The 15354-nt window shown below is 44.3% G+C and overlaps 1 protein-coding gene across 1 annotated transcript in view; it reads left to right on the top strand.

The window, feature by feature from the left end:
• STK10 (serine/threonine kinase 10) overlaps positions 1 to 10582 on the top strand; it is a 162216-nt gene extending 151634 nt beyond the window's left edge. The window contains exon 19 of the mRNA XM_049874319.1: positions 8175 to 10582. Coding sequence (XP_049730276.1) covers positions 8175 to 8315 — 141 coding nt within the window. The 3' untranslated portion in view covers positions 8316 to 10582. The remainder of the gene's footprint in view (positions 1 to 8174) is intronic.
• The last annotated feature ends 4772 nt before the right edge of the window (positions 10583 to 15354 follow it).

Raw genomic sequence — 15354 nt, 5'->3', positions numbered from 1 at the left:
GCCATAAAATGGATCTCATCATCCCCCACAGACCCTCCTCCACCTTCCATGCCTTGGTGAACAGTACCGCCATTTATCTGGATGACAAGCAACCACCTAAGTGACGTCCTCACTTCCCTTCTCACCCTCCCCTTCCTCTTGCCACCTTTTGTCAGTCACTTAGACCTATCTGTTTCCCCTCCTCAGTGTTGCCCCTTTCTCCCTGATTAGGCCTCACTGCTTCCCACCTGGGCTCCTCATTGAACCACCTTCTACCTGGGCTCCTTACACCTGCTCTTGTGCCCTGCCCACCTGCCTGCCCAAATGTACCCTTCCACTGTGGCCCTCTGACACCCAGCCATGCTAACTCTCTCTCCCACTGGTTCTCAATTATTTTGGCTTCAGAACCTGTTTACACTTTAAAAGTTACTGAGAATCCCAAAGAGCTTTTATTTATGTGGGTCATATCTATGGATATTTACCATACTAGAAATTTAAACTGAGAAAATAATCTACCCATTACATGTTAGATAAGTAACACATTTTTATGAAAAATGACTAAATTTTCCAAAACAAATTTTGTTTTACATTTAGCAAATCTATTTCCTTTCTGACTTAAAAGGAGACAGCTGGATTGTCATATCTTTTTCAGCATTCAATCTGTTACATTATGTTATTTTAGTTGAAGTTCGTGAAGAAAATCTGGCCTCACAGAGAGATGTATTTAGAAAAGAGAGAAGTATTTTTATAGCCTCTTTAGATGATTATGGATGTTTTCTCTATACTATACCAAAACTCAATAAGTGGTAGTTTCTTAAAGGCTAGTTGCAATGTGGAACCCGAAACCATATCAGTGAACTCATCATACTGGACTCCCAGGCCGTGCTAAATCCCTAGTTAAGAGCAAATGGCAGAGAGCTTGGCTACTAACAGAAAATTTGGTGGTTTGAATCTACCCAGAGGCACCTGAGAAGAAAGGCCTGGCAATCTGCTTCCAAAAGACTACAGCCATTAAAAAAAAAAAATCCATTGGTCAGTCTTGCATTTTGAATGGAACTTTTTTACCCATGACATTGTAACATCACACATTCATTGGTTATTTGGAAGACACTGGTTCACAGAGTCATGCGGATCTTCCAAATGGTGGCACCTTTTCATCATAGGGCCTAAGAAATAGCACACTCATTGGTATCACCACCAATGTCATCAGAAAGATCTTTAAATACAGAGAAGCTTTTAAGCAACGGGCTCACACAAAGCAACGATTGAGAGCATGCCATAGGACCGGGCAGTATTTCGTTCTTTTGTACGTAGGATTGCTGTGAGTCAGAACCGACTCGACGGCACCTAACAACAACAACAGCATTAAACTCACAGGGTGGACACAGTTTTCTAAAATTTTAATTTTTCTTGAAAGCTTACATTTTGTTACTGGCAGTAAATGTTGTTATTTTCCTGAAGTAAGAAGCGGCATTCATTTTCAAGAAAATGTCTGCCAAGTACCCAGTTTGTCTGTCCGTTGTTCTTCTAAGTAAAAATGATGTTCTGTGAAAAAAAGAGGCTAGTTCAGCTCACAGCGCAAACAGCCGCACAGGCATATTTCCTCTGTATACCCGTCGTATCAGACACGCAGCACAAGTGTGTGTTACATGTACTGCCCATCACACAGAACATTAACAATGTGTGACCTGGAAGGTCAAGGTTTAATAAAACTTACCATTTGTGCTGTTTCCTCAAAGATGTTCTTCGGTGGGACTGGCTTTTTTTTTTTCCTAACGAGTTCACGGAAACCCTGATGGCGTAGTGGTTAAGTGCTATACCTGCTAACCAAAAGGTCAGCAGTTCAAATCCACCAGGCGCTCCTTGGAAACTCTATGGGACAGTTTTACTCCATCCTAAAGGGTCACTATGAGTCGGAATCGACACGATGGAAATGGATTTGGTTTTTTTTTTTTGGGCAATGAGTTCACGGTGGTAAAAAAATAATCGTACAGTTTGGTACCATTGTCTTAATTAAGTTTATTAATTAATTGAATTAACTAAGTTAGTTAAGGAATTATGTTTATTGATTGTATTTATTAATTAAGTTTACTGAATAACTAATAAAACTCCAGAAGTTTCACCCACCATTGCTTTTGTACCATTAGTACAAATGTCAAAAGACTGAAAAGGTCAAAGAACGTCATGATATTATTATGAAAATAGTTTTAACCTTGCCAGCCCCCCACCTCCACCTGCTGAAAGGGTCTCAGTGGCCATCACAGGCCCACATACCATGTTTTGAAAACCACTCCCACTTGGGCTCCAAACAGATTTTAGTAGCCACGTTGTCCATACCACGTGCTTCCCTTGTTTCCTACTGGGCCTTTGTCCAGCCTGTTCCCTTCACCAGGAATTCTGTACCCACCAGCCTTTGCTTAGCCAACTCTGTTTGTCTTCAGGACACAGGCCAACTGCCACCCCTCAAGGAAGCCTCCCGCCTTAGGTGGTGTGGGTGCCTCTGGGCTCTGACAGCTACCTGTCCCTGCCCCCATCATGGTACTTATCACATGGTATTAATCATTGTCTGCCATCTTCAGCTTGATCATTCATTCATTCATTCATTTTTCACTCATTCACGTATTCATGCAGCCAGTATTTTTTTAGCACAAACTAAGTGTCCCACACTGTTTTAGGCACTGGAGATACTGCAGTGAACAAAGCACAAAAGTCCCCGTCCTCAGGGAGCTGACATTCCAGTGAAGGGAGGTTGACGGTGAGCAAATGTCTGTCAGGTTGTGATAGGGAGCAAAAAGAATCAGGAAAGGGAGAGAGACTAGGGACAGGGTGGGGTGAGACGCTGTGGCAAGGAGACACAGGGACAGGATGACATCTTCACAAAGACCTGCAGGACCCGACGGAGGGAGCCGTGCCGATATCTGGAGGAGGTATTCCTGGCAAAGAGAAGAGCAGCTGCAAAGGACCTTGTCTCATGAGACAAGACTGTCCTTGTCACATTCAAGGCACAACAAGGAGGCCAGTGTGGCCAGGGTAGAGTGATAATGGGGGAGGGGGAAATAATAGGACATGAAGTCAGAGAGGAAGCAGGGGCTTGTGTAAAGTCTGGCTTTTACTCTGCCTGAGATGGGAGCCATTGGAGGGTTTTCAGCAGAGAGGGACATGATCTGACTTATATTTGAAAAAAGATCCCTTTGGTACACCGGTGTTCACTGCAGCACTGTTCCCAGTAGTCAAAAGGTAGAAATAACCCAAGTGTCCATCAGCAGATGAATGCATAAACAAAATGTAATAAATACTTATAATTGCATATTATTCAGCCATAAAGAGAAATGAAATTCTGATAGATGCTATGACATAAATGAGCCTTGAAAACATTATGCTGACTGAAACAAGCCAAACATGTAAAAGGATAAATATGGTATGACCTCACTTATATAAAATATCTAGAACAGACAAATGTATAGAGACAGAAAGCAGATTAGAGGTTACCAAGGACTAGGGGGAGGAGTAAGGGAGTTATTACTTAAAGGGTTTCTGTTTAGGGTGATGGAAAATTTTAGAAACAAATATTGGTGACGATGCGTACAATATTGTTTGTATAATTAATGACACTGAATTGTATATTTAAAAATAGTTGAAATGGCACATTTTGCATTATATATATTTTACCACAATTAAAAAAAAAAAAAGTCCCTCTAGCTGCTAGAAACTCTGTGGGGCAGTTCTCTGTCCTATAGGATTGCTATGAGTTGGAATCCACTCAACGGCAACGGGTTTGGGGTTTTTTTTCCCCTGGATGCTGCGTAAGGAATGGTCTATAGAGGGAGGAGCAAGGGTGGAAGCAGAGAGACCAGAAAGGATATGATTGTGATATCTTGGCAAGAAATGATGGTGGCTTGGACTAGGATGTGATCAGGGAGGTGGAGAGGACCCATACATCTCTCTGGGTAGTTTTTTCTGAAAGTTCTTGCTGGTCTCCAGCTTTGGGACCTTGGGCAAGCAGTTAAACCTCTGTGTGCCTCATCTATGAAGTGGTAATATCAATATGGTATAACGTTTACAAAGAATTGCCAGACCACACTACGGGCCAAGGATGTACTCATTCTCTTCCACCCCCTACACTCTGAGGAGTTGTTACTAATTGCCGTGGAGCTGATTCGACTCCTGGCAACTCCGTGTGTGCAGAATAGAAGTGTGCTCCATAGGATTTTCAATGGCTGTGACTTTTAGAAAGCAGATTGCCAGGCCTGTCTTCCAAGGTACCTTTGGATGGATTTGAACCGCCAGCCTTTCAGCTAGTAGTCAGGTGCTTAACTACCCAGGGACTTCTCTCCTCCCCTATCCTTCACCACATATGTGCCCCACATGTCCTGAAGGCCTGACGCCGGTTCTTCTATCATACATCAGCCCTGCTTGCTGCAACTGTGGTCTCCACAGGAGGCAGCTGCCCACCTCAGCTATGTAATGGCCTTGGAAGACCTTGAATTGAGGATTCCCTGCCCATGTTAACGGAGCTTTCTGGCTGGAAGCCGGCCAGGGCCCCAGACCTTCCTGTTAGCAGACCCATGCTCATCAGTTTCTGTAGCCACGGCCTGCTGGGACTTCTGATACTCGATATTCAAATCAGTAAGGCTTTGCTGGCATAGGTTGACTCAGGCATCAGAAAATAAACGCTTACCTGGTTCTTTTACTTGAAGGCTCTATACCCTTGGCATGTCCTGAGAGTTTGAAAATGAACAATGAGGTTTCCTCTTAGCAAGTGCCTCCTGTCCCAGATTTCTTCAAGGGGGTGCCTGGCTCCAGGGAGGTAGCTTATATGTGTGTTTGGGGAGCTGGCATTGGATTTTGCCCATGGTGGCTGTCTTTTAGTAGAATTCTTTGTAGAATTCTTCTGTCATTTGTCAACTGTCTGCATTGCTATTGGAACACTGACCCAGAGGTGACGATTTTTATTCTGGAATGTTCTCATTGCATTGCCGTCAGCAGCCCTGAGTCTCTCCCAGGTATGGGGGTGGGGGAGATGATTACACATTGTAGAGTATTTTTAGAAAAATCCAGAGCTATTTCTTTAAGTACAGAATAGCTCATAGAATCAATAAATTGCTGCATGGAATTGTTGGTTGTTTGAGGCCATGGAATGTGGCCTCAAACAAGTCAAGTTTTCCCTTCTAAACTTTGGCTTTATGAGCTATAAAATGTAGATAGTATTTTTTCTCTTAGAGCAAGGATTTGGCAAACTACTGCCTGTGGGGCGTCCTGCTCACTGTCTATTTAGGTAAGTGAAGTTTTATTGGAACACAGCCATATTCTTTCATTTCATATTGTCTGTGGCTGTTTTTGTACTACAATGGCAGGGTTGAGCTGTTGCAGCAGAGGTTGTATGTATGGTACACAAAACTGAGAATACTTACTATCTGTCCCTTTACAGAAAAAATACTACTAACCCCTACCTTAGAAGTTTACATAGAGAAATAATATATTGGGTTGGGGGGGTGGGGGTAGAATAGAGTAGTACTTAAGAGCACAGGCTTTGGAGTCAGACAGATGTGGGATAAAGTCCTAGCTCCCCCACTACTAGCTGTGAGATCTTAGGCAAGTTACTGAAACCTCTCTATGTTCAAAAACTAGTAGCTATTACTATTGAATTGGTATTTCTACAACAGAAGTCACAAACTGATGGCCCATGGGCTGCAGTTGCCTACAGACATGTTATGTTTGGCCTATATAGCTAGTTGTCGACCTTTAAGTATAAGGATATTCTTATTACATAAAATTCTGGATTTCCAGTTTCTTTTTGAAAACCCAGTTGCTCTGACAATACAGGGCACATTATAGCACATGGCAACCATCAGCTGGAAATGAGAAAAAAATACTCTCCAGACAGAGCAGTTCACCACAGTCCCCACCACTCCCTATTGCCTCACACTCAGCTCTTCGCTCATTTATTTCATCTGGTTGACTCCTGTAAGTACTGGATTTTGTAACCTCTGTTACAAAAGCTTAAACAGCCCTGATTTATCTTCTTTATATACAATATTTGCTTGCCACAAACATTTTTGTAATATATCCAGCAAAGGAAGACTTAAACCAGGAATCTGTGTGAATTACCATAAAATTCAAATCAGTCAGGTACAAGACAATGAAGCATGACTTCAAATCACGGCTAAAAAGTTTCCAGGAAGTTATACATAAGAATGACCTGGGGGTCTTGTTAAAATATAGGTGCCGATTAAGTATATCTGGGGTGGGAATACAAATTCTCAGCAGGGTACTTGTTAGAAATTCAAATTTTCAGCAGGGGTTTGAGCCAGAACAAAATTCCTTGCCTTTCCTTACATGGAAGTTCTATAACAGGTTGAAACATTGGCATTGCAATTGAACGTCCTTTCTCCATTTTCCATTAAAGATGGAGAAAACTCAGTAGAATTTGGTGGTACCATTAAAGAAAGAAGATCTTTGGGAGGGATCTGATAATTAAGCTCTTTGTTAGGCTGAGAATATTTCAGGGCATCCAAAGAATAGTGTTAGGAAGGGACATAATAGAATGCTGGTCAAATCCTGGGAAATCACATACTTCTTGTAGTGAAGATGTAGACATCTCTAAACCCTGGCTGATTGCCAGTCAAATGCCCCTTGGTAATGGAAGCCGCATTTACTGGGTACATCCTGTGTACCCAGCTTTGCTGATATCTGGCTGAGAGACAGTGGAGCTCAGTGTTTCAGAGGTTGAACTCTGAAATTAATCCTAAATTCTCATCTTAACTCTACCCACAGCTAACTGGGTGACCTTGGGCAAGTGATATAACCTGAGACTCAGTTTCTCAGATGAGGATGATAATAATACCTACCTTACAGGGTAAAGATTAAATAAGATGTAGCACACTTAGCAAAGTGCCTGGCACATAGGAAGTGCTCAGTAATTATGACCCATCATTTTTTAACCTAATCTTCACGACAGCCCTAAAAGGTAGGTAGCGATATTGCCATTTTACAGATGAGGAAACAGACTCAGAGAGGAAAGGTAACATATGAAGGCCACAAGGCTGGTAATAATAAAGCTTATAAAACCATCTTCCTTCTGTTACACTCTTCTTCCTTTCTAAGTTCAATGTTTATTATTAGAGCTCCTTGAGAAATTCTTCTGGTAGAGTTCAGTTCATCTGGATTAACTCAGCGTACCCAAGGGAAGCTCCCACAGTGCTTTTCAAATAGACATGCCCCTCAGAGTGACCCAATGACCATTTACAATATAGAGACCCCGTGGTCCTACCCCAGAGTCCCTGGGTGGTTCAGTCAACATGCTCAGCTGCTAACTGACAGGTTGGAGGTTCAAGTCCACCCGGTGACACCTTTGAAGTAGAGCCTGGTGACCTACTTCCAAAACATCAGCCATTGATAACCCTATGGAGCTCAGTTCTACTCTGACACACGTGGGGTCGCCATGAGTCAGAATTGATGTGAAAGCAACTGGTATGGAATGGCATGATCCTTCCACAAAGCTCCAGAATCAGAATCTCAGACACTCAGCAAAGGCACATCTGTTTTGAAAAAAAAAAATCTCCTCGGTGATTGTGCAGGACAGAGGTGCCCTGCTTAGGAGGCACTGTGTGACTCTGATGTCTCTAACCCTCTCATTGTTAAAGCTTTCTCCATTTTCTACCTCTGGGGTTTTCTTATTAATTTGGCTATTTCCCTGCCAGCAGATTTGCGTTTGCTTCCTCCCACCCCAACCCCATCTAGACTGGCACTTTCCCAAGCTGTATCCCTTGGTGCACAGGAAATCCCTGTGTGGATGGGGCAGGAGGAAGGAGGAAGTGGTACTTACCTTCTGGGGGATGGGCTCAGGGAAAGGAAACAGGGAAGACTCAGTTACCCAAGTACTGAGGCCTAGGAGGTTCCTGGGTGACACAAATGGTTTGCCCAGTGGCCTTGTGGAAGAAAGGCCTGGTGATCTGCTTCTGGAAAAGTTACAGCTAAGAAAACTCTGTGGAGCGCACAGTTCTACTCTGTATCATATGGGGTCACCAATAGTTGAAATCACCTCAGTAGCAACAGTGTTTTTTGTTTGTTTTAAGGCTTGGGAGGGAAATTTCTGGAGGCCACTAGGTGTGGGGTCCTGTGGTTGGGAGACCTGTGCCCTGTGGGATCAAACGGTGCTCCTTGACCGTGCTCCATCTGCCGTCTCTCTTTCCCAGGCTCTGGAAGAAGAGCTGAACCAGAAGAAGTGGGAGCAGGAGATGTTCTTCAAACTGAGTGAGGAAGCAGAGTGCCTGAACCCTCCCACCCCAAGCAAGGCCACCAAGTTCTTCCCCCACAGCTCTGCAGATGCTTCTTAACAGCCACCCAGGACTGTGGCTGGCAGGTGGTGGGCCTCTGGGGCCCCCCGTTCTCTGTGAACACGTAACTCAGGACCCACCTTCCTCTTGCTTCTGTGCCAGCTCAAACCCAGCCCCTTGCCCTGTGTCACTCAGCTGTGCCTGGCAGGCCTGTCCCAGTGTCCCTGATGCTCACGTGCTTGTAGAAGGGGACATTTCATTCTCTGAGGCCTGACCCTAATGCCAGTTGGTGGGGTCAGGGTCCAGGAGGAATGGGTATTCTGTGGCCTTAAGCCCCTCCTGTTTGCCAAAACACCAGATTCACTATCTGAGGGGCCAAAGTGCTGCTGCTGAAGTCATCGTCATCATGGCTTGTCCATATTTTAACCCTAGCTGGCTTTCAGCTCTTACCTGCAGAGTGTCAGACAACTCTCTGCCCTGAGCAACCATTTCAGTTCGTGCTGGAGCCTAGCCTGCAGCCAGCTGCTTGGCGAGTGCCCTCATCCTCCCAGCTCCCCTAGTTTGCCTTCCACTTGAGAAGAGGCTATGTTTGCAGCTAGGGGAGGGGGGCCCAAAATGTTAGTTCTGCTGGTCTCAGGTGTCTCATGTCCCTCCTACGTGCACGTGCACACACACACGCACACGAGAGACTTGGGCCCCTGGCATAAATGAGGCCTGCCTCCACCCTGGGTCTCTTGCACATGGGTGGTTGGATCACGTTTGCTGCCTGAACCTGTGCTACTGAGTGTATTAGGAGGAACAGTTGCCATGGAGAGTGGTGGGCGTTGGCACCAGAGGCACAGAAAAGGTGCAGGCTGCACTCCAGCCTCATTTTGGCCCCCACACAGGATCCTCTGTTCAAGGATAAATTCCTCACCATGCAAGACTTCCACAATGCAGCTGGCTGCTGTCTCACTCTTGCCCACCTGGCCGCAGTGATTCGGGAAAGCTATTTGCCTCTTCCCGGTGTCCCCTCCTTGTTCAGGAGCATAGCCTTACATTTCAGACTGAGGCTGGTCATCAGCTGAACTTTTTTTTAGGAAAAAAAAGCATCAGGGACAAGCTTAGGGCCCCCTGCCCCCAGGAACATGGGCAGAAACAAAGGTTCTATGTCTCAGGTGGTATCTTTCGGCTTTCACATCACTCAGTTGGCTCCCACAGATTCTGATCCCCACAGGCCACAGAGTGTGTCTCACCCAATAAAAGGAACTGCTCAAACCAGTTTTTGGTTTATTTACAGAGAAAACCTTTTTCCACCTTGATTTCCAATTGTTTATTGAAACAAATATAAAATGTATGGCTTCTTCAGGAAGATACCTGCCTTAAAACACACACATACACACAAAAAGTGACAATACCCTTCAGGAATCATGTGGGCATGATGCATCTGAATACTATTTTACTGGTGATAGAGTGACTGTAACACCCCAGGAGGACTTTCTCCTTCATTCCTAAACGCTGAGGTCAATTCTTTGTCTTTCTAAAGCAATTCTCAGGAAGTTTTCTCAGCACTGGTTGTAACTGGATCCTCGGGAAGCAAGGGGAGGGGATTTGGGGACTTGGGGTTCCCAAGTCTTCAATAAGCAATAGTGATGCTTTCAGGGGTACAGGGGAGGGCAGTGCTTCTCCTAGGTTAGTGAGCATTCAGCTTGCCTGCTTCGGTATTTGACCCAGATGGGAGGGACATTTTCCAGGCCCACACAAATGGGGCAAGTTAAACAACAGCCCCTTAGATTCCCTTTGGTGCACAGACCCTGGGAGTGCAGAGTATAAAGCAGTTCCACCAAGTGAGGCCAGCAGGGCTGATCTGGGCCTTGGCTCCAATGTGTCCCTTTGCAGCCTGGGGTGTGAGGATGAGGGTTAGGTGAAATGCCAGGTTCGTGGTTCAGGCGAGGCTTCAGTCATTCCCGTGGAATCCCCTTCCAGGAGTTGCTGCTTCCCTGCTCAGGGCCTCCCGGGGCCCTAATAGCCCCCTGGCCTTTCAGGATGGGATCTGCTCAGCTCTCAAGCCTTACCACCGAGCCAATGTGCAATGCCCACTGCTGCGAAGACCCACGCAGTATTCCTCATGCCCAGGGCTAACATTTTCTCTGTAAGGGACAGGCGAAACTGTTTTTCATTTTTAGTCCATTTTTAGCAGAGTAAATATAACTAACTTATATTTTCCATGTATGAAGGATAGAAGTTATTTTTATGTAGTTTCCAAACTTTCTACGAACCTTTTGTAAAACGTGGTCTGCAAAATTAACTGCAAGAATGTAAATACGCTTCTAATAAAATAACAAGGCGAGAAACTTTTTTGCATTTTGGGTTGTTCTTTGGGGACTTGGGGTGGGAAGAGCAGGGCAGATGTGCCCACATTTGCATGATAAGAAAGAATTGACTATCTTCTGAGGACACGGCTAACTCCTTTGTCACAGAGCAGGTCAGAGCTTACTGAAAGAAGTTATGCGTGGGTGAGAGCGTGTTGGGGGGGTTCTATAAACATTTAACATTATTCTCATTTAACAACAAACATTCATTGAGCCTAAGAATTTTTACATGTTAACTTACTGTTTTAGTCATCTTGTACTGCTATAACAGAAATACCACAAGTGGGTGGCTTCAACAAACAGAAGGTTATTTTCTCACACTTTAGGAGGCTAGAAGTCCAAATTCAGGGGACTAGCTCCAGGAGGAGGCTTTCTCTCTCTGTCAGCTCTGGGGCAAGGCCATTGTCATCAATATTCCCCTGTCCTAGAAGGGGACCTCGGGTACTCTCAGCGCAGGGACCTCGGGTACTCTAATCCTGTAGAGGTAGGATTTACAACACATAGGAAGATCATATCAGACGACAAAATGGTGGACAATCACACAATACCAGGAATCATGGCCTAGCCAAGTTGACAGACATTTTGGTGGGGGGAGGGGAACACAGTTCAGTCCATGACACTTGCTGAATCCTTTCAACAACCCTATGAGGAAGACAATGGCATTCGCATCTTAGGGATGAGGAAATGGACACCAGGCAAGGTAAAGTATCAGGCCAAATCTCACAACACTGGAAAGTGATCCTATGGCATTCACACTCAGCCCTTCTAGAAGTGCTGTCCCTACCACACCCCCTCACACCACTGCCCATTACAGTAATCAAGAGTCACATAAACACTTCACCACTGGCTGTCTCTTCCCTGTTAAAAAGACTTTGTCAGCCATGCCTCTAAAACACCACTAGGGTTCTTAACCTAGAGTCCACGGACCTTCCACCTACCACCACCCAGGGATCTATGGGTAAGGGCCAGGATGTGTTTGTACTTGGATAGGAAAAGATTGGGTCTTTCATTTTAGTAACCTCTAACAGAAATAAACATTTCCTTTCGTTATGAATGTAGGGAACAAACTCTGATATTAGCTGGACCTGTGACTATGTCATCACCAATAGAAATCACAGATATTTCAAATCACATTACAGTTGTTGCAGACTACAAAATATCATTTTTGTTCTTTAGCACTTGGAAATCATGGGAGTTATTAGACCTATTGCCACATCTTGTTATTTAATATGGTACATATTCATCACCCGTCTATCAGTCTGTTGTGGTGGTGTGCATGTTGCTATGATGCTGGGAGCTATGCCACCAGAATTTCAAATACCAGCATGATCCTCCATGGTGGACAGGTTTCAGCAGAGCTTCCAGACTAAGACAGACTAGGAAGAAAGGCCTGGCAATCTCCTTCCAAAAATTAGCCAGTGAAAACCCTATGGATCACAACAGAATATTGTCCAACGTAGTGCTAGACCAGGCAACATTTCATTCTATTGTACATGGGGTTGCCATGAGTCAGGGCCGACTTGACAGCAGCCGACAACAACATATATGTACACAGTCATTGTATGCTGGCAATTCCAGTTCACAGTGACCGCATAGGACAGAGTTGAACTGCCCTTTAGGGTTTCCTAGGCTATAATCTTTATGGGGGAGCCCTGGTAGTACAGTGGCTAAGAGAGGTTACTGGGTTTTTCTCCCATAGAGTCAGTCACTGGGTAGATTCGAACCACTGACCTTTCAGTTAGCAGCTGAGTGCTTAACCATTGTGCCACCAGGGCTCGTGTGTGAGTGTGTGTAAAATGTGATATGTGTGTGCATAATATAGATATCATTTATAATAAATCACATATTAATATATGTTGTCTTAGTAATATATCTGTATGTCACATATAATAGTTTTAGCATTATTTTGATACCTGTATTTTATTATGATTGGTTTCCTTCATAATCGTATGTGTTTATTTATTATATTTGAAAATATTCTGAGTAGAGGTTCATATTCTTTGTGGAACTCCAAAGGAGTCCATGGCTCGCACACACACACACAAAGAACATACTCTTACCTCCTAAATCCCTGGTGGTGCAGATAGTTAATGCGCTCAGCTGCTAATCTAAAGGTTCAACTCCACTCACAGGCACTTCAGAAGAAAGGCCTGGTGACCTCCTTCCTAAAAAGCAGCCATTGAAAATGCTATGGGGCACAGTTCTATTCTGACACACGTGGAATCACCAGGAGTCAGCATACACTCCTCCAGCCCTAACCTGGCTCGCTAAGAAACCTTCTCACCAGCAGGTGGCAGTCCTCAGTCATGGTGTCACGCAGGTCTGTGAGCGGGGTACCAGTGAGGACACAGCATTGATTACTGTCTGGGGGATGTAGGGTGAATAAGCAGCTGGCATGCCTCCTCCTATTAAGAGCTAGAAAAATGACCGGGTTTCCTGGGGAAAAGAATCCATGAGACTGTGATGAAAATGGCAATGAATTAGGGGGATGCATGGAACTTGGGAAATGAGATCATTCCACATAAATTGACACCTATGAAGCATCAAGTGCTGGGGGGGCTGAAATGAATGAGGCATTGACCCTGCCTTTTAATGCTTGCTCCAGTGGGAAACAGACCTGGAAACAATGCCAGTTCAGGATGACATAGCCTGGGAGAATCAGGGAAGGCTTCCTAGAGGAGGTGATGTTGAGACTTAAAGGACACACTAGTATGTGCCCAAACACATGCATTCAGAAACTGAGATATAGCTGAAAGCAAATGACTTATGGTCATGAGGCTGGAGAGGTGGACAGGGCCAGACCAGGCAGGGCCGCCTATGCCAGGCCAAGACTGAACTTTCCCATGAGGGTGGTGAAGAGGCTGGGAAAGAGTTTAGTCAGGGGAAGGACAGTTGAAATGATGATCTTAGCAACTCAAAAGATCAGCTGAGAAGGACTGGGCAAGTGAACGTTCAGTGGAAACATTGGCCTACAAAGATTTGAAGATTTGGGAAGGTGAAGAAGGATGGCAAGCTTCATGAGGGCAGGGAGTAAGACAATTTAGCTGACCCCTGAACACCCAGACTTAGCATGTAGCCTCACCTGAGATACCAGTCTGGGCTCATCGTGCCATAAAGGACCTTCAAAGGGAGGATGGAGTTTGTGGGCTATAGACTGTATATATATTAACCCACTGTGATACTAGAGATGTTCTCTTGGTATGATGAACAAGTATATTTTTAGTTAAAAACAAAACTGAAAGAACTTCTGCTTCAGTGATGGCAGATTAGGTAATTCAGACTGGTCCTAATACAGAGGAAAAGCTGGACAAAAAACATTAAGGACATCTGCTTGGAGCCAACGTGAGAACTATAAGATAGTGAAGAATTACCAGGCCAGGATTCAGGGGAGGATGGAGGCCCAGGCAGGCAACTCTGGTATTTTATTCCAGGAGCATTTGTTGATCCCAGAGGGAGTAACAGAAATGTAGAGCTGAGCTTTTGACAGACTCCCAGGGCTAAGAGCACACGGATTGGCACCCAGGCCTGCCACAGGCAGGTTGAAGAGACCCAGATAAAATCACTCCCTTTGGGTTGGGACCCCAAAGGGCTAAACCCCATAAATAAAGGTTGGTCTGATGTTGACATACCTCACAGGGCTTGTACTTCTGCCTCAAATAATCAAAATTTCTGAATTAGGCTAGTGCTCACAGGTACCTGGCAGAGCAAAGGTAAATCCCTCTGGAGTACAACACCATCTTAGACTTCATTTTTTTTCTGCAAACAATTTTACAGATAAAATATCTAGCACACAACTAAAAAGTAACTAGGCACACAAGTAAATAACATGAACTAAAATCAGCAGAAGCAACAAACATTAGAAACAGACCTGCAGAGGCTTCAGATACTGGAGTAATCTAACTCCAACTTTAAAATCACTACGTTTACTGTGCTCAAGGAGATAAAGGACATCATTTGAAATGTTCAGCAGAGAGCTGAAAACAAAAATTTTAAAAAGAACCAAGTGTTCTAAAATCAGTGATGATGTTTGCACAACTCTGGTTATACTAAAAAACCACTGAATTGTATACTTTAAACAGTTAAATTTTATGGTATCTCAATAAAGCTTCTATTAAAAAAGAAATCAAGTAAAAAGCTTAGAAGTGAAAAAAAAAAAAAAGCTCACATTAAGTACTCAGTATATGGGCACAAAAGCAGACATACTCAGAGCCCTCCAACAACCATTAAATTAGTCTAGAGCTCCTGACAGGGATCACAATAGAGGGTCCCAGACAAAGCTGGAAAAAAATGTAGAACAAAGTTCTAACTCAAAAAGAAAAACTTGCTGGCCTGACAGAGACTGGAGAAACCCAGAGAGTATGGCCCTTTCAGCTCAGTAATGAGGTCACTCCTGAGGTTCACCCTTCAGCCAAAGATTGAACAGGCCCACGGAGCAAACCGGAGCAAAACAAGACTAAAGGGGTGTATCAGCCCCTGGGCGGGGACTGGAAGGCAGGAGGGAACAGGAAAGCTGGTAATAGGGAACCCAGGGTTGAGAAGGGAGAGTGTTGACATGTTGTGGGGATGTTAACCAATATCATACAACACTGTGTACTAACTGTTTGATAAGAAACTAGTTTATTCTGTAAACCTTTATCTAAAGTTCAATAAAATTAAATAAATAAATATTAGTCTAGAGCTCTATACTTCCTACCTGTACCTGTTCATGTCTTATCACTTTGGCTGGGATGATGAGGTTTTGAAAAACC

Source organism: Elephas maximus, chromosome 2, assembly GCF_024166365.1.
Source record: "Elephas maximus indicus isolate mEleMax1 chromosome 2, mEleMax1 primary haplotype, whole genome shotgun sequence".
NCBI classification, from domain to species: Eukaryota; Metazoa; Chordata; class Mammalia; order Proboscidea; family Elephantidae; genus Elephas; species Elephas maximus.
The sequence above is the reverse complement of the archived record's forward strand: the minus strand, read 5'-3'. Positions and strand labels throughout refer to the sequence as shown.